We start from the raw sequence: 18,572 nt of genomic DNA on the forward strand, positions 1-18,572 counted from the left end.
TCTTTCTCCTCGCATCTTTGAGTTACCTTTTCTAGGACTTGTTTTTTTTTCCTATCCCACATAAAGAGCTTTAGTGCTTCCCCTATTTCCAGTCTCATACTCACTGCAAGTAGAAAGTACATTGAGATAGCCATTATGGGGAATGGAAACTAATATAAATATATTGGAAGGTTTCCTTTAAAGTGATTCCCCAAGATATAATGGCTTATCACTATAAAAATGTTTATTAACAATTAGAGTCCTTCTCAAAAGAACATAATCATTAGAACCTTTGTAATCTAGTATAAAGATGGAGAAATAAGATCTAGGATAAAATCCGTTCAATATAGTGTACAATAGTATAGGAGGACCTATAGGACCAAAAAATTGGTCCTGACGTGTATGGAAGGAAACAGACAAAAATGGATATGAAAATGATCTCTCTCCTTATGACATTTTAAAATATTCTTATATTGATTTTTGGAGGCTCTACCATTCTTTACTAGTACTTTACTGCACTGAATTGATCTGAACAATATCTTATTTATCAAGCTTTTAGGAATGGGCAGATCTAATTAAAATTACTGCACCATCATTGAAATAAGTGGCTTATTTTGGCATTCAGATGCTAATCAGGTCTTTCATAAGCCAACCATTAACTGCGTTTTTTTAAGCCATTTTTATCTGCTTTTATTTTATTTTAAAATGTATACATATTCTAAGAATAGAGAGCTCTAACAAGTGTCAGAAATTAGGTAAAAATTAGTTGTGACATTTGAATTCCACACTTCCTCTCTGTTCAATGTTTTGAATGTCTTGTCTATCGTATTGAAGGGTCGTCTGCTTTAAACTAATATTGGCTGTATGTAATTTGTATGACTCACTGCCACCTTTTATTCTTTCTAAGCAGATGGCCTTGTGTTTCAGGTTTCAGCACTCCAACAAGTTCATTTTAATGATTACAAAGATAGTGTGAGTTTATATCAATGTCTGTAAGTGGTGACAGTGATGGTGATTTACATCCCATCTATTAAGCCTGAATATTAATATTCTTCTGCTGTTTCCTTAGAACTCCTCAATGGAATGAATTGCAACCACCATTTAACGCAAACCACCCTCTGCTCCTCGCTGCAGATGCAGTACAGTATTATCAGTTTCTGCTTGCTGGCCGTGAGTAGTTCTCATTTTTTTTCCTTCCATAGAGTATTTTGAGCTTTCATTTTAAAATGCTGACTTTTAATGTGACCGTGCATATTACCACTGGTCCATAGGCCAGAGGCCATAAGTAATCAGACTGAGGCAAGTAAGATGTTTAATACAAATGTATACCATAAGCTTTAGCACACATTAAGTATGCCTCTAGCTGTTCACATTCCCTGGCCATGAGGTATCTGGTGGGCTCAAAATTTCTTTTAAAAAATGAGGATACTAGGATATAATAAAGTTTCATGAAATTGGAATTTATTTCTGACATGAAAAAAGTTAAGCACTTTTCATTGTGAAAGTTATATCAGCAGGCTTTTCGCTTTGTGGAATTTTACTTGCAATAATGAAGTAGTGATTCCAGCTCCATCAGGATTTTGTTTGTTTACTTTTATACCTAAGCCCTAACATTTGTGGAGATTGATCTCGATTCTTTTTTTACTTAAGGAGAAAAAATGTAGATTGAACTAGAAACAGCCTTCTTTGTAGGTGAGGCCTGAAAAGATAATTTAATATTTATTATCCAGTTTATGGTCATAGAATTAAAAATTCTTTACAGTTATAATTCAATTTTGTAGAATTCACTGGATCCTTAATTTTACTTCATGGCTCTGAGTACTGCATGTTTTTAAGAAACTTTCTAAAAATCAACAGACATGTTTTTAATGGAGTTTTGTTGAATCAGACTTCATTTCTTGCCTAGCTGTATTATGCAGCATGAAGTAAAATATTTGTGAAACAATTTTATTTTATGTTTATAGTGTGTTATATGTTATACCGGAAACAGAAAGTGTATTGACTTTGCTCTAAAGTTACGAAACTCTATAATTGTAACAAATAGTTGGCAGTCTCATTCTCTTGTATAATAGAACTCACTGATTCTTCTTCTTCATGTATTTATTGAGTGACTTCTATGTGTCAGGAACGTGTGGTTTAAATGAGAATAGTATGTTGCTTCTGTCCTCAATGAATTCAGTATCTAATTCAGGAGACAGGTGTTAAAAGATAAAAGGAAATGAGGCAGGTGCATCAGTGAAGGGTTATACATTGAATTATGAGGGCAGTGACTTAAGTTGCCAAAGCTTTCACAGAGGGATAATAGGTAAGTGGTTTTCTGGTTCCAAGAAGCAGAGTACATAAAAGTTGTTAGGGTCTAGGTCATCTAAGCATATATTTAACTCTATCATATGACTTGGAAAATACATGACATTTATGTAATATCAATGTTCACGAGAACAGTTCCCCCTACTTCTCAATAGGGGTGAAAATAACTAATTGTTGGATTAAGTGTAGGTAACTTTTTCAGAATTAATATTGGTTTTCTTTGTTTAGTTATTTTGATAGGTCTGCTCAGTAGACAAACAGTAGCAAGTCCCAGATATGTGAGAAAAAAATATGGGGGGAAAATAATAAAAAAGCAACTGTCTCTATTCCTTAATTTTTTTGCTCCAGTGAATTAAGCTGATGGATATGACTTTATTTTAGCAGCTCTACTTGCACGGTTGAAGAACCGCCACTGTAGGCAGTAGCAAGCCATCAGTTGTTTTCAAGCATTGGAGCGGCACCATCAGAACTGCATCTTAGAAAGATCACCCTGGCAGTGTTGTAATAAGAGGTTCGGTGGGGGTGGTGGGGGGAGTGGAGTCACAGTGATTCTGGAGCAAGATGAGAGGGCTTTAGTTAAGGCTGTTTACAGAGAAGACAGGACAAACCTGTGAGATGTTGCACAGTTGGACCAGAACAGAATTAGACAATTTGAAAGAAAGGTAGTCACTGATGATTCTATGGTTTCTAAATAAAATACATAATATAATGCATTTTATGTGAGACCTTTTGAATTCCCGATGGACTAGCATTGGGATAAGGATGAAAAGGCCTAGTTTCCATTTCTAGACCACCTCTCAATAACTTGGAAAATATAAAGTATCAGTAATGATACTTGCTCTTACGAAGGTGTTACTATGGTCAGTGAAGTGATGCTAAAGTCCTTTAAAAACTTTAAAATAATCTATACATTTAAGCATCATTCTGAACCTTTATTTCTTATCTCAGAAGTGCATATTTTCAAATAATAGACTTCAGGGACTTAACAATGGAATCCCTATTCTGAATATGTGATTTTGACGATGTTGCCAGATCTGTGATCTAAGTGATAGACTTAATATGTCTGTCATATATCTAACTGACATAATTATTATGTTTCCTCTTATCTAGTGAAATGTTAGTATAGATATAATTTAATAAGTTAAAAACTACCTAAGAGGCAGGTAATTCTGTAATAATTATTATATTGCTTCTTTACATTGACAGTAGAGACACAGATTTAGCCTGGATTTTTAAAGTCATGTTTTCAACATAAAGAAAGGCTATATGGGGCTTCCCTGGTGGCACAGTGGTTGAGAGTCCACCAGCCGATGCAGGGGACCCAGGTTTGTGCCCCGGTCCGGGAAGATCCCACATGCCGCAGAGCAGCTAGGCCTGTGAGCCATGGCCGCTGAGCCTGCGCATCCAGAGCCTGTGCTCCGCAATGGGAGAGGCCACAGCAGTGAGAGCCCCATGTACCACAAAAAAAAAAAAAAAGAAAGAAAAAAAGAAAAGCTATTTGATTGAGAGTCCTCAACAAGATAGTATATTTCATGACTGAAGCAATTAAATATGCAAAAGATGGGCATCTGCATCAGAGGAGTAAGAGCTGAAATATAATTGGTAAAAGCAATGCTGGAGCCAGTTTAGAGAGAATGCCTTTGCCTACCCATCTGTTGAGCCCTCTCTGTAAGTTAGAGCCTCGTTAAGAAAACTTTCTTATTACCTTCTTGCTTGACTTTCTCTCCGGTTTCCCTTACTGAAGCCATTTGAAAAGATGACGTGTATACTGTACCTGGTGGCAGGAAGTTTTTGTTTTATTCAACCATATTGAAAATCACTTCTTACTTCCCAACCTGCAAACTGTTGATAAATATATTACTGAAGGTATTTTCAAATATAACCATTTGGAGTAAAACTGTAATGCAAACTTCACAAACGTTGTCAGTATTTTCTTTGGTTGTATCTGGATCTGTGGATCAAGTGAAGCAGACTTGTACAAACTCCGGAAATTATAATAATAGTGGACAAAGAATGATGTAAATGGAAATGTGAAAGAGACTTTGTCTCAGGGAGAGGAGAGTAGGAGAGCAGGATGTTTAGCAAGGAATCCCCACTCCCCTTTCAGCCCTGTAATCATAATAAATACACCACTAGTTGTAAACAAAGTTCTGCATATGTGGCAAAAGGGTGACTGGTGGTAAGGGAAAGGGAAACCTGCCTGAACGCTAAAGACTTCTTACCTTAATTTAGTGAAGTAAGTTAAAACTCCAAATTTTGTATTAACTGTAGTCACACTTCCTACCCATATTAAATGAATGGAATGATACAAAATTGAGCAATTTGGGTGTATCATAAATTGACTCATAGTAGCCTGCTCCTTACAAGAGCTCCTCACTATGGAGGTAGAAATCACTCCTTTGTCATTAGGAGGATAAGCCATAAGAAACTGCTGTTTAGAATAAGCAAAAAACGTCATATGGTTTGAGATGTGTGCAAAGTGGATATGCAGATGGTAATCTAATCTTGCTATATAGCTCAGTAAAGGTAAAAGTCAAGAATCTAATATAAAAAAAAAAGTTTTGCCTGGGTCGAAATCTTGGGAATTGTTTATAAAAAGATTATAGTAGTGGTGATTAGTGATTTTTGTGCTAACGGTATTTTTTCTTCCTTCTGAAAAAAAAAAAACGCATGCTATAGTTACCTTTTCTAAAATAGGCTTTTTATTTCAGTGTATTTCTTTGCCAAAAACAAAGGTAAACATTAGACGAGACTAACAAATATCAACCAGCTTTGAATGTGATCTGGAGTAGACAATGCTTTTTCTTTAGTCTGCTTCAGAGCTTCCCAAATTGTAAATTAGAAACAGGGCTTACTTGGGAACGTTTTATTTAGGGCAAAAATAATGTTTCCTCCTTTTCTTTCAGGTAATTTGGCAGCAGCAGTATTTTTTAAGTTGCTGACATTAACTAGCTTTGTTGGGGGTAGGTCAGACTTTGAACTTCCAAGATAATCCATGGGTTTGTGAGAAGTTCCTCCCTAAGCTTACTGAATTTTCTTTGTTAAATGGTAACAAAGGATCACTCAACAGAAATATAGCTTTGATACACAATAGAAAGGTGACTGGGATCCATAGAACCCCCTCCCAGTGTTTTATTGGGGATATAATTGTTTTTCTCTACTTATAAAGGCATTATAGGAAAGGTGGGGAAAGCCTTTGACACTAGATGGAAGGGAATGAAGAACACTGAAAGTGGTTAAAGCATATATGTGGGTTTTTGTTAATTATTTAACTCTCTTTCAAATATAATTCACTGTTAACACAAAAATAGTATCAATGTATTGTGGTCTTTAAAACACATACATACGTGTGTGTGTGTGTGTCTGTGTGAGACAACAGTAGCATAAAGGCCAGGAGTGTGGGAAATGGAACTATACTATTGTAAGTTTTTATAGTATATGTGACTTCAGCATCATTTGAAGGTTGTTAAAGATGTATATAATGAAATTTTAAAAAACCTAAGTGCTCAAAAAGGAAATAAAATGTTAACAAATAAGCAAGTTGATGTAACCCTAAGCATGTCAGTGCTCACATTAGTTATAAATTAGTCTAAACATCTAAACAAGTCATGGATCAAAAAATAAACCCCAGCTATATGCTGCTTAGGAGAAACCCTTTTTTTTTTTTTTTGTGGTACGCGGGCCTCTCACTGTTGTGGCCTCGCCCGTTGAGGAGCACAGGCTCCAGACATGCAGGCTCAGCGGCCATGGCTCACGAGCCCAGCCGCTCTGCGGCATGTGGGATCTTCCCGGACCGGGGTACAAACCTGTGTCCCCTGCATCGGCAGGCAGACTGTCAACCACTGCGCCACCAGGGAAGCCCCCACTTTTTTTTAATTAGCATTTTTTTTTATCCTTTATTTTAATATTTAATCACAGTTTCCAGGCTGTGTTGCTTGGTTTATGCTGTCTTTTTATGAACATACTTTTTTTTTTGTTTTTGCGGTACGCGGGCCTCTCACTGTTGTGTCCTCTCCCGTCGCGGAGGCTCCGCGACGCACAGGCTCAGCAGCCATGGCTCACGGGCCCAGCCGCTCCGCGGCATGTGGGATCCTCCCGGACCGGGGCACGAACCCGTGTCCCCTGCATCGGCAGGCGGACTCTCAACCACTGCGCCACCAGGGAAGCCCCAATCAGCATTTTTTAATTGAAGTATAGTTGACTTAAAATGTGTTAATTTCTGCTGTACAGCAAAGTGATTAAGTTATATGTTCTTTTCCTTTATGGTTTATCATAGGATATGGAATATAGTTCTCTGTGCTCTACAGTAGGACCTTGTTGTTTATCCGTTCTATATCTAAAAGCTTATATCTGCTAACCCCAACCTCCTCCCCCTTGGCAACCACCAGTCTGGAGAAACCCACTTTAAACCCTCGCTTGCTACATTAATATAAGACTAAGTAGAACACTCCACCCAACAACAGTAGAACGTGCATTCTTTTCAAGTGCACAGGGAACGTTGACAAATAGAGACCTTCTTCTGGGCCATAAAACCAGTCTCAATAAGTTTAAAAGCTTTCAAGTTATACAAAGTATGTATATTCTCTGACCACAGTGGAATTAAATAAGAAATGATTAACAGGTCTCTGGGAAATCTACAAATATTTGGAAACTAAACAATACACTTCTACATGATACATGGTTCACAGGAAAAGTCAAAAGGGAAATTAGGATTATTTTTAGCTGAATGAAAATGAAACCAGAACACATCCCTATCTTAGACTACTATTCAGGGAAAAAAATAGTAGATTGAAGTATAAATACATGCAACAAGTTGGATGATTCTTAAGAACATCATGTGGAGAGACAGAGTACGACAGAGAGTTTTGAATATGACCATAAAGGGTTCGGTAGATCTTTATGGTGATGGAACCGTTCTGTATCTTGATTACTATTTTATCAAATTCTTATGAATCTGTAATTCTTTCAAAATAAAAACTTCATAGAAAAATGAAACATTTGTGGGATGGCATTAAATTACTACTCAAGGTGAAATTTATAGGACTAAATGCCCATGTTATAAGATGAAATCAGTGACTCAGCTTTCACATTCAGAAACTAGTAAAGTAGAGCGAATTAAAGCACAAAAAAGGAAATAATAAAGATGAGTGAAATCAAGGAAATAGAAAACATAAAAACAATAGAAATAATATAGAAAAATAGGAAAAAGTATTTAAACCATAACGTTGTGGTGTGGTTTTCTTCTGCTTGGAGTCTGTGAGATTCTTCAATCTATGAAGTTTTAATTTTCATCAGATTTGAAAATTTTAATACAGTTACAGCTTCACATTTTTTTCTGTCACTCTGCTTCTCTCCTTTTGTGACTCAAATTATATGTCTGTTGACAACTTGATATTTTCCCAGCTCACTGATTCTTTGTTCAGTTAAAAAATTCTCTTTCCTTCACTCTGTTTGATTGTGTATAGTTTGCATTTCTATGTATTTATATATATTGTCTTCTGCTGTCTAATCTGCTGTTTTATTCAACACATTCTTCATTCCAGATACCATATTTTTCATCTATAAGTTCCATTTGGATGTTCTTTTATATCTTTCATTTCTTTCCACATCACGTACCTGTTTGAACATACGAGGCATATATTTTGTAATTGTTGTTTTAGAGTCCTTGTGTGCTAATTCTTTTCACCCTGGTATTGCTTGGGGTTTTTTTCTATTGATTGATTTTTCTTCTTGGTGTGCTTTCCTGCTTCTTTATGTGCCTAATGATTTTTGATAGGATGCTGGGCATTTTTGGTTTCATGTTGTTGAGTGGTGGATTATTCTGTTTTCCTAGGATGTAGTCAAATTACTTGGAAAAAATTTGATTCTTTCTTTGTTTATTTTTAAGCTTTGTTATGGAGGGTTCAAAATAACCTTTTGCTTAGGACTAATTTAATTATTTTAGGAGATAATGTAAATCTAATCTCTTTTATGTGGCCAGTAGTAGATATGGGTGACCCTAATTGTTTTTTACATTTCTTGTCCTTAAATCCTATGTATTATCTTGATATTACATTATACCAGTTCTGCTGCCTTTACTTTTGACTCATTACCTTCCCTAACATAAATAGAAATAAAAAACATGTATATGAGTATCTATAACACATTGTGATAAGTGCTTGTTAATAGCATGAATTAATTGGTATAGAAAGGATGGTGAAGGATGAAGGAGGTACAGAGAATTCAAGCCATAGCTGCTGGGACAGAAATGACTTAGGAAACCATAATTTGAAAAGATACACGCACCCCAGTGTTCATTGAAGCACTATTTACAATAGCCAAGGCATGGAAGCAACCTAAATGTCCATCGAAAGAGGAATGGATAAAGAAGATGTGGTAATATATACAATGGAATATTATTCAACCATAAAAAAGAATGAAATAATGCCATTTGCAGCAACATGGATGGATCTAGAGATTGTCATACTGAGTGAAGTAAGTCACACAGAGAAAGAGAAGTATCGTATATTGCTTATATGTGGAATCTAAAAAGAAGTGATACAAATGAACGTATTTATAAAGCAGAAATGGACTCACAGACTTAGAGAATGAACTTATGGTTACCAGGGGTGGGAGAGTAGAGGGAAGGGATAGTTAGGGAGTTTGGGATTGACATGTACACACAGTGTTATGTGGCAGCCTGGATGGGAGGGGAGTCTTGGGGAGACTGGATACATGTATATGTATGGCTGAGTCGCTTTGCTGTGCACCTGAAACTATCACAACATTTTTAATCGGCTATATTCCAATATAAAATAAAAAGTTTAAAAAAGAGAAATTCAAAGAAGGAAGAAGTTAATTGTTAGTGGGATGGAGAGAAGTGGCTGAATTTCAGAGAAATTGAGCAAGTTGCCTCTGTAGGATTTGGGACTATATGAGGTTACTGAAGAAAAGTGAGGAGGAATGGATAACTAGCTTAACACTAGGTTATGCCATTCATTGAAACATTAAAGAAAAAATGTTGCCTAGAGTAGGAGAGAGAATTGCTGATTGCAGTGTTGCATCTGTTTTGGTGCATGCAGTATGTATCCTGGTGGTAATATTCAGTAGGTTCTTGGAAATAACTCAGAACCTTCCATGTGTGTATTTATAGATTTGAGCTCCTTTCTGAGATTGTTTGGATATATAATTAGTAATTGATGTAAGCTTTCTCTGAAATAATTTTATCCTAGAGAGAATTTAGAGAGGAGAGACGAGGTTCCATTATGGTACAGACAGCATAACATGTAAGAAGGCAGTGTTAATCATTCTAAAAGCTCCACCTGAAACCTTACTTTTCAATAGCTGGGCTATCTATTGATATATCAGCTTTTTAAAAATGTTTTTGCTTTACTGATCACTTGGACTTTACTAGCACTTTTGTTTAAATCTGTATATATAATGAAGTAGATAATACCTAAAGCTAGTATTGAAATTTGTCTTACCCATAGAAGTATGAAAAACACAAGTAGGCAGCATATTTAAGGTTAGATTCTAGAGATCTTAATTCCCAACTAAATTTTGTGCTGCTGGCCTACCGGCTGCAACTGTGAGAGTAAAAATAGGAAATATTTTTCCTTGTAATATAAAGTCACACTTTTAAGGGTTTAGAGTTGAAGACATTTTTAGCCTATTTTACTGTCTTGTTTCATTGGTTTTACAATACACTGGTGATCTATTTTGAACATACTGATACAAAAAGGAAGAAAAAAGTATTGCTCTCCTCTACGAGGGTCATTATCAGTACCCTGGCAAAGCAGTTAAATGTGCAGCGGTTTTCTGAGCTGCTCTCTTTGGAGTGTCACATTAGATTTAACCTAACATCCTGGATTGCATCGTTGTTGTGGTATGTACCAAGTATGGTGGAGGTACTCAACACTATTTCCTTGCATTGTCCATAATAAATATTTGCCCAAGATTGGGTAGGGTGGAAGGGGAAAGAAAGAAATGTTTTTCTCCTGTAGAGGAAACTTGTAATGTAGGACTTATTTATAGAGTATTTATAGTCCATTGTTGGTCATTGGGTGTGTCATACTGCTCTATCTAGGTCTGAATATCTGAGGTACTTAAGAAACCACTTCATATTGAGTTATATTTGATGGATTCTCTTATTTATAGTTAATTTTATCCACTGACATGTCCTTCCATAGAGAAATGATTTTAGTGAAATGAATGGTATTTTTCTTCAGGAGACTAGAAGTTTGAGACATACTGACCCTGAATTTAGCCATATATATGTTGTATAATTTGGGGAACGTTATGAAATTGAATACATTGTCTTCCTCAATGAAAAAATATCATATAGTTAATCAAAAAGTTTAGATTAGAGTACCCTCTTTTCCTTCTTCTTTCCCTTTGTGTTTAATGGGATACATGCTTTTTATTGATACCCATATCTTTACATAGATCTTCACACCTATGGAATAGTTCATTGGGTTTCTCTGTCATCGTTGATTTATTGTTGAGATGTTTCACCATCAAAAGTCCTCTCTTTTACAACATAATGACCTATACTCCATTCTGAAGTAAGTCTTGGCATTTCTGTCATTTGCTTTAGTATTTATCATTTGGAGAAATGATGTCAGACCACCTTCCTGTCATAATTGTTCTTAAAATTGAAATGAAACAAAAATGTTTTTATAGAGAGTTTTTTGGTACTTTTACATATCTTGCTTACTTTATTTTACACAACTGTGTGACATCACAACTTACTGTTCCTGTTGGTTGCTTTATTTTTATTTTTAATAAATTTATTTATTTTATTTATTTATTTTTGGCTGCGTTGGGTCTCCGTTGCTGCGTGCAGGCTTTCTCTAGTTGTGGTGAATGGGGGCTGCTCTTCATTGTGGTGAGCGGGCTTCTCATTGCAGTGGCTTCTCTTGTTGCGGAGCACGGGCTCTAGGCATGTGGGCTTCAGTAGTTGTGGCTCGCAGTCTCAGTAGTTGTGGATCGCAAGCACTAGAGTACAGGCTCAGTAGTTGTGGCACACGGGCTTAGTTGCTCCATGGCTTGTGGGATCTTCCGGGACCATGTCCCCTGCATTGGCAGGCGGATTCTTAACCATTGTGCCACCGGGAAGCCCTGTAGGTTGCTTTATGACCTGCTTTTTTTTCAGGTACAGTTGACAGTATATTCTTTTCCATTTATGCTATTAATATTCATTGCCATCAGTTGGCAGATTTGGCTGGGATAGAACATTGATTCTGATAGATTAAAGAAAAATAATCTATTGGTCATAAAGCCTCTAGTCCATGAGTACCTCTGCTTCTGCTGTCATTTACTCTAACCCACTAGAGTTTAAGGTTCTTATATTCAGATACTGATACCCCTGAATATGCATTTTGTTAGTTGAGTAGTGGGGATATAGGATGGAGGGTACAGGGATATCTGTTTGCCTTTTTCTCCAAAAATAAGGAACTGAAAGAATGGTCTGTGTCTGCTTACCTACAATAATGTAATGGGTTGATATTGGCAGGAGCTTGTGGTTTGATGTGCCATCACTTCCATCAGTAAGGTTAATTGCTAACAAATGACTAAATGGGAATTTAGGGGGAATGCTACAGCTGTCTGCTACGTTAGTGGTGATGGGAGTTCTGGCGCCATTTCAGGGTCACTATTTGTATCTGTCTATCAGAGTTAGAATACAGTTGTTTCTCTCAGTTTCAGCCTTCTCTATAGAATTTCTGTCAATTGTTTGACTCCATTAAGTGTGCAGAGGAAATAAAAGCCTGAATGACCAATCCACCAGGGGCTATGGATAGACCCTTTCATTGTCCATACTCAGAGCACTGCATTAGGTCTCATTATCCATTTATAATAAGCGACCTCTGCCCCCTGGGTCATTGAAAAATATTCAGTGTGCTCTTCTGACACATAGGGCACCTTTCTCAGCAGACACATCAAACAATGGGACGTCTGGTAGTCTGGAGGACTAGTGCACATGGCAGGTTTTTAAATACACAGCCTTGTGCCAAATCACTCTGACAATTTGCTCTTGCATGGTTCATAAATGTGCTAAGGAGAGCCTAATGTCTGGAAGATGAATGTAATGTTCCTTTCCTCTTTTCTTTCTTTCTTTTTCTTCTGTTTAAAACAAATTTTTTTTGCCATGTTTTTCAGTATTGTTTTCTAGAAAGGATTTGCCTTCATGTCTGCTTTTGCATTTCCTGATAGAGAAATATGGAAAGATTTGGACATAGTGAATGGATAGAGCCATCATCTTTGGAAAGTATTTGCGAAATACACCCATGGAGGTTATCTGTGGTACACTAAAAACCTATCTTCTGTTTCCCGCCATGCCCAAACTGGTAGTGATTAAATATCCCATTGAAAAGTTTGAGAAAGAACTTGATACTTCCTTGATCACTATAGTCCAGATTTCTTCTGTGATATAAATTTGGGCCACCTACTTGAAATCTCCGTGGTTCTCTCTCCAGCCCCCAGTGCATAGATAGACTTGGGGAAAAGATGGAGATAACATAGTGATTATTGGATGAAATATAAAGTAAGAAAACTGTCATGTCCGGAGCTTCGCACTGTGTAAGCTGAAGGTGGCCTTCTAAGAGTCTTGTCTAATGGTTACTAACTATGTGGCCTTAACAGTACAGTGCCCTGTTAAGTACTGCTAGGAGTCAGTCATTTACCTGAAGGATGTTGGGATAGGAAAATAAAAGATTGAGAACCACTTCTTCAGCAGTTCATATGAAGAAACATTAAGAATAGGGCAAAGTGTTTATAAGAGTACTTTTTAAGTTTAAGATGCATACATTTCATTGGTAAAGCCTTGTTCCTCTCTTGGAAGCTTACATACTTTGCATTTTCCATGTCACATATATTGGCTTGATCAATTTATTTAAAATATATGAAACACACAGGCATTCAAAGAAAACCAGTATTACAATGAACTGGCAGCCACACCGTCCAGTAGATCCCAGGTGTCTAGTTCAGCAAAGCAGTTTTCCTATTAAATGATGTACTGTGGCATGCTCTCAGGTCCCGGGACACAGAGGTGTCACCTCCAAAGAATGACCGTTGAGTTCCAGCTCAGATTTTTCTCTCCAAACCAGTTATGGAAAACCATGTAGTTGTCAGAACTCTCTCCATGACAAGAATTAATATATTAACTGGATTATAGCACCATTTGACAAATTGCTTACTAAATACATCAAAATTGATTGGACATTCTGTATTTGAATTGACAAATGGCTGCATTAGGAGAACGAGGGAAATCCATTAATTATAGCCGCTCTCAACCATGGGAAATATAATCATATAAATATAGATTTTGTTAAAACAAAAATCTCCACTTTACGGTAGCATTGCTTATGTGTTTACCTACACCTCTTTGTTGTTAACAGAAGGGCTGCTCTTGGCCACTGCCCTTTACATAATCATAAAAAAATAATAATTTCTGCTCTGTTACATGTTTCAGGCCCTCCTGACTGCATAATAGTTTTTAGTTCTTATTCCAGAAAAGTAGAAAATACCAGGGAAACTCAGCCTTTCTGCTTGGTTCTCAGCTGCCCCCCTGTCTGTCCATCTTGCCCTTGGAGTCTCATTTAAGTCCAAAGCTTTACTTTTTGCTTTGATGGTGTATAAGCTTGTATCATCACTCAATTTCTTCTTTTTCTCATGGTCTTTCTTTCTGAAGGTAACCAACCGAATGACCAAGGCAGAAGGGAGGTGGGTGAATGCCATGGATTGTCTCTCTCCAGTTTGAGTCTGTTCTCCTTATTGTTGACATATGACAGGAGGCTTTCTGCCATGTGATTTTGTGGAAGTTGGTGGAGAGACGAGAAACACTGGAGTGCTTTTATACCATTAGTTTCTTGCCTTTTCTACTATGCTTTCTTTGTATTTTATGACCACATGAAGAGCATCAGAACCTCCCTTACATGGTGTCAAGTCTGGGTCAGAGCTGAGATTTTTTTTTTTTTTTTTTTTTTTGCCGTACGTGGGCCTCTCACTGCTGTGGCCTCTCCTGTTGCAGAGCACAGGCTCTGGACGCTCAGGCTCAGCGGCCATGGCTCACGGGCCTAGCCGCCCCGTGGCATGTGGGATCTTCCCGGACCGGGGCACGAACCCGTGTCCCCTGCATCGGCAGGCGGACTCTCAACCACTGCGCCACCAGGGAAGCTCCAGAATTTCTAAGAATTCTGGAGATTTCTAAGAATATTTTGCGTTCACTGTTTTTTTCTTCTCTTGGGCACTCTGCTGCCTTCCAAGGCTGTTCCTAGAGTACCAGTGGTCCTCCCATGATTATGTCACTTATACTTTAAGTATAAAACCAAACCAATATTTTCTAAAGTGAAATCTTCTAATTCCTCAGGGGTATTATAGAGAATGTAAAGTGTGGTCCAAAGTACTTTCTTTTCTGTTACTACATGTAAGGCTTCCTTGAATGTCTGTAACTTCCTTGTGTTGGGACTTCTGTTCACAGTCATTTTTTCCCATTATTCCATAGCTTTAGATGGTATCTCTGATCAGTATACATAGATGTTTATTAAGATGAGAAAAATGATTATATTAAGACATGAAATAAAGGAATCATGGAGACTAAATCGGTGATATAGTTTATATTTGGGGATAAATTACTCTCAGATGTTTCACATGAAAATTTTAATTTAAAATAATGAACTTACCAAGTAGAGACATCATGAATTGAAACAGTTTATACTTCAGGTTAAGAACATGGTCTTTGGAGTTTGCAGTTCTAAATTCCATTTCTGCTGTTTGCTGGCTGGGTGACATTGGGCAGATAACTTAACCTCTCTGGGCTTTAGTTTACCTGCCATTAAAATGGGAATAATACTTACCTTACAAGATTGTGTTAGATTAAATGAGGTAATTCATCCAAAAAGCTTTACACATTATCTTGGATAGAATAAAAACTTAGCAAAGATTAGCTTTTGTTTGTAGGTGGTGTTAACAGAAATAGTATTCTTGTTCTCCTTTGAGGTCTTTCTTGCCTCTATCCACTCCAAGAGCTTTATGACTGAGGTACTATTAGTCGGCACAGCTTTGCTGTTAACAAACAACAGTGAAGAGAAAACATTTGTGGTAAATCCTATCTCTTCTGTTTTTAAGTGGTCATCTGGACAAGTATGGCTCTAACCTGAGCATTTTCAAACCTATAGAAAGAAATTTTTCTTAGCAATTTTAATTTATTGATGCAAATGAAAATTTCTCTTAGACCTATTTGTTTTGAGCATCTTCAGTACCTTAGTAATTTATAGGAATTGGGATTTTTCTTGGTGTCCACTGCATTCTGAAAGGCTTTACTCTGGATAATTGCCTTAAAACTCTGAAACTTTTACATAAAAGGTAAGATTCTCAACCCCCAGACTTCTGAAATGCCAGAAGGGCATTTGATTTTCTGAGTTTGTCATTAGAATCATTGTTCACTATTCCAGTGAGCCTTTTGTTTTTTACTCCATATTTTTTGAAGTTTATAGTGAACATGTGTTCATATAATATTATTTAGGTGATTTTTTTCTTTTTAAAGGCAATGAGAGAGGAAGAGAGGGAGGGAGGGGAAAAGGAAGAAAGAAAAAGAATGAAAGGAGAGGGGACTTCCCTGGTGGCGCAGTGGTTAAGAATCTGCTTGCCAATGCAGGGGACACGGGTTCGAGCCCTGGTCCGGGAAGATCCCACATGCAGCGGAGCAAATAAGCCTGTGCGCCACAACTACTAAGCCTGCGCTCTAGAGCCTGCGAACTACGACTGCTGAGCCTGCGAGCCACAGCTACTGAGCCTGCGTGCCACAACTACTGAAGCCTGCATGCCTAGAGCCCATGCTCCACAACAAGAGAAGCCACTGCAATGAGAAGCCCGCGCACCACAACGAAGAGTAGCCCCCGCTCGCCGCAACTAGAGAAAGCCCGCGCACAACAACAAAGACCCAACGCAACCAAAAAAAAAAAATCTTTAAAAAAAAAGAAAGAGGGAAAGAAGGGGAGATGGAAGGACAGACTATTGCAATTTGTTATAGAGCATAGAAATTAAATGTTATACTAAGGCTAAAGGTATTAATATGGATGATCCTCACATGTATGGTGCTGTGGGAAAACAACATAGTCCTGAATACTTCATAGATCTCCTAGTCTTGCCAAGAAAAGAATCAAGATGGCTCTGTGTCCAACTGCGGGTCAAGAAATGTTTGCTGTTTTTTTCATTCCTGCAACAGACTTAAAAATTTTTTTTATTATGGAAATGTTGAAACATTCACAGAAGTACAGTGAATAGTATAATGAGCCTGCCTATTACTCAGCTTGAAGAATTAACAACATTCTGCCACTCTTGTTTCTTACGTTCTCTTAAAATCTTTTTTTTTTAATGTATGGTGGATAAAAGTATTGTGAGAAAGCCACTCACTCTTGTATCTTTTTACCTATTAATACTTTAGTATGTATCTAATGACAAGGACTTAATAATAAGGAGATACCTCTTTCTAGTAGTTGTACATTGTGCAGCAGTAGAGGGAAGAGCAAGCCATGGAAAATGTTCTCCTGCATTTGGAAAGAGAGAAAAACATATGGTGGTTGTAAGGCAGTATTCTCCATCTCATTCTTTCCCCAGTCCTCTTGGCTCTGTGATTTTTCTGATTTATTTAGAGGTAAAAATCTTAAACATTTAATTTCTCTATTTTATGGAACATATCAAGGATCCTTAATGATTGTTTGGAAAGATTTTAAATTATGTTCTTAAGTATAGGTTGAAAATGTTGATGTCTTCCACAACTAAAAGCTTTTAACTCTCCATGCCAAGAGAACTCTGCCTCTTTTGCTTAGGCAAGAGAAAATCTGTACTTAATTCTTCCTGCTGTATAATGATCTGGCCTTATCTGGTACGCAACTAGATAATAAATAAGGAAAGCATGGAAGAAGCTGCATTAACTGTTTGCAAAAAATGATCTTTGCCGTTTTTACATTTCCAAACGACTCCCTCCCCTTTATATTCGTTTTATAAGACCTTGTTGTGGAGGCTGGACTGAGTACATTAGACTCTTTGCCCTTCAACTGTGCCATTGTAGGTTAGATCAGGAACAATACGTTTCCAATAACTGGCCTATTGCCTACTTGTACAGATTGGTACATTGATGACTGAATGTGGTGTAATGATCCAAAACAGTGATTTTTTACCTTCAAGACATCGATTTGCAATACTTTCTGCCTAACCTCTACTCATCTCAATCTCATAGAGGATATTATATTTTAGAGTGTTCCTTGAATTTAGAGAATTGATTATTCCTGAAAGAGCTGCCTCTAACATACAGGGTTAGCTGTGAGAATACAGTTGCCACTATCGAAAGAATACAGCTCATAATTCTACAGAGAATTAGCACCAAAGAGCTTCTAGCTTCCAGCAAATAGTCATTTCCCTCAGCAGAAACATACACTACCATGTGTACTTGAGCAGTTGCTAAAAGCTGGTCCTATATTTGATATGTGTGTGTAAATACAGAGATAATGATAAACAGACATGTAGAGTGAGAAAGAGTGTATATAAGCACTTCTATTTCCCTTTTTAGAGAAAACGCCACAAAACCTAAGAAAACGGGGGAAATGTATGACTCGATATGCTATAAGCTCAACTTTTGTTTCATGCATTGGTTTCCATCATTTATTGTTACACATTTTATTTCTTTGTTTTCCTTTCTTAACTTCTTGGATTGACTCCACTAACCATATTAACTGTAGTGTGCTTATTCCACAACTTTATCATTATAAATTTTTAAATAGGTACATGGTATACACAATTTAAAAGGTACCAAGAAATATTTAGTGGAAACTGAGTCACCCCCGTCCCCAACCATGTTCATTTCCTCCCGTGAGGTAACAGTTATGTAAAGGTGAGCTTTGATAATAATGGTTTTGTTGTTATTTAGACTTATTTTTCTGGATAGATTATCTAACCCTTGGTAATACAAAGTTGTTATCTCTAAGCTGCAAGCAAGGTATTATACAGACATAGTATGATCCTTTAAAATAATCAGGGTGGACTCACTTTTCTAGTTATCCTGCTACTGGTTTAATGTATATATAATATAGTTGTACTATGAATTGAGTTGCCATAATACACATTAAATTGTGTACATCTTTCCAGGTGACTTTAATTGCAGATGTTTTGAAGGGACTGTCGCAGCCTATTAAGTTGGGACAGTTCGAAATTTTCAGGGGAGCAGCTGATCTTGCTGACAGCCTGAAGCCATTGTGTTTTATTCTTTCTGTTCATTTTATGATATTTAGAGTTACACTGAGGAGCAAAAC

The 18,572-nt window shown here is 37.0% G+C and overlaps 1 protein-coding gene across 1 annotated transcript in view; it reads left to right on the forward strand.

Annotated features, from left to right (window-relative positions):
- BCAS3 (BCAS3 microtubule associated cell migration factor) overlaps positions 1 to 18,572 on the forward strand; it is a 578,557-nt gene that overhangs the window by 259,089 nt on the left and 300,896 nt on the right. Inside the window, exon 20 of the mRNA XM_065897745.1 lies at positions 1,049 to 1,149. Within this exon, the coding sequence (XP_065753817.1) occupies positions 1,049 to 1,149 (101 nt within the window). The remainder of the gene's footprint in view (positions 1 to 1,048; positions 1,150 to 18,572) is intronic.

The sequence above is a fragment of the Phocoena phocoena genome, chromosome 19 (genome assembly GCF_963924675.1).
Source record: "Phocoena phocoena chromosome 19, mPhoPho1.1, whole genome shotgun sequence".
In the NCBI taxonomy this organism is placed as follows: domain Eukaryota; kingdom Metazoa; phylum Chordata; class Mammalia; order Artiodactyla; family Phocoenidae; genus Phocoena; species Phocoena phocoena.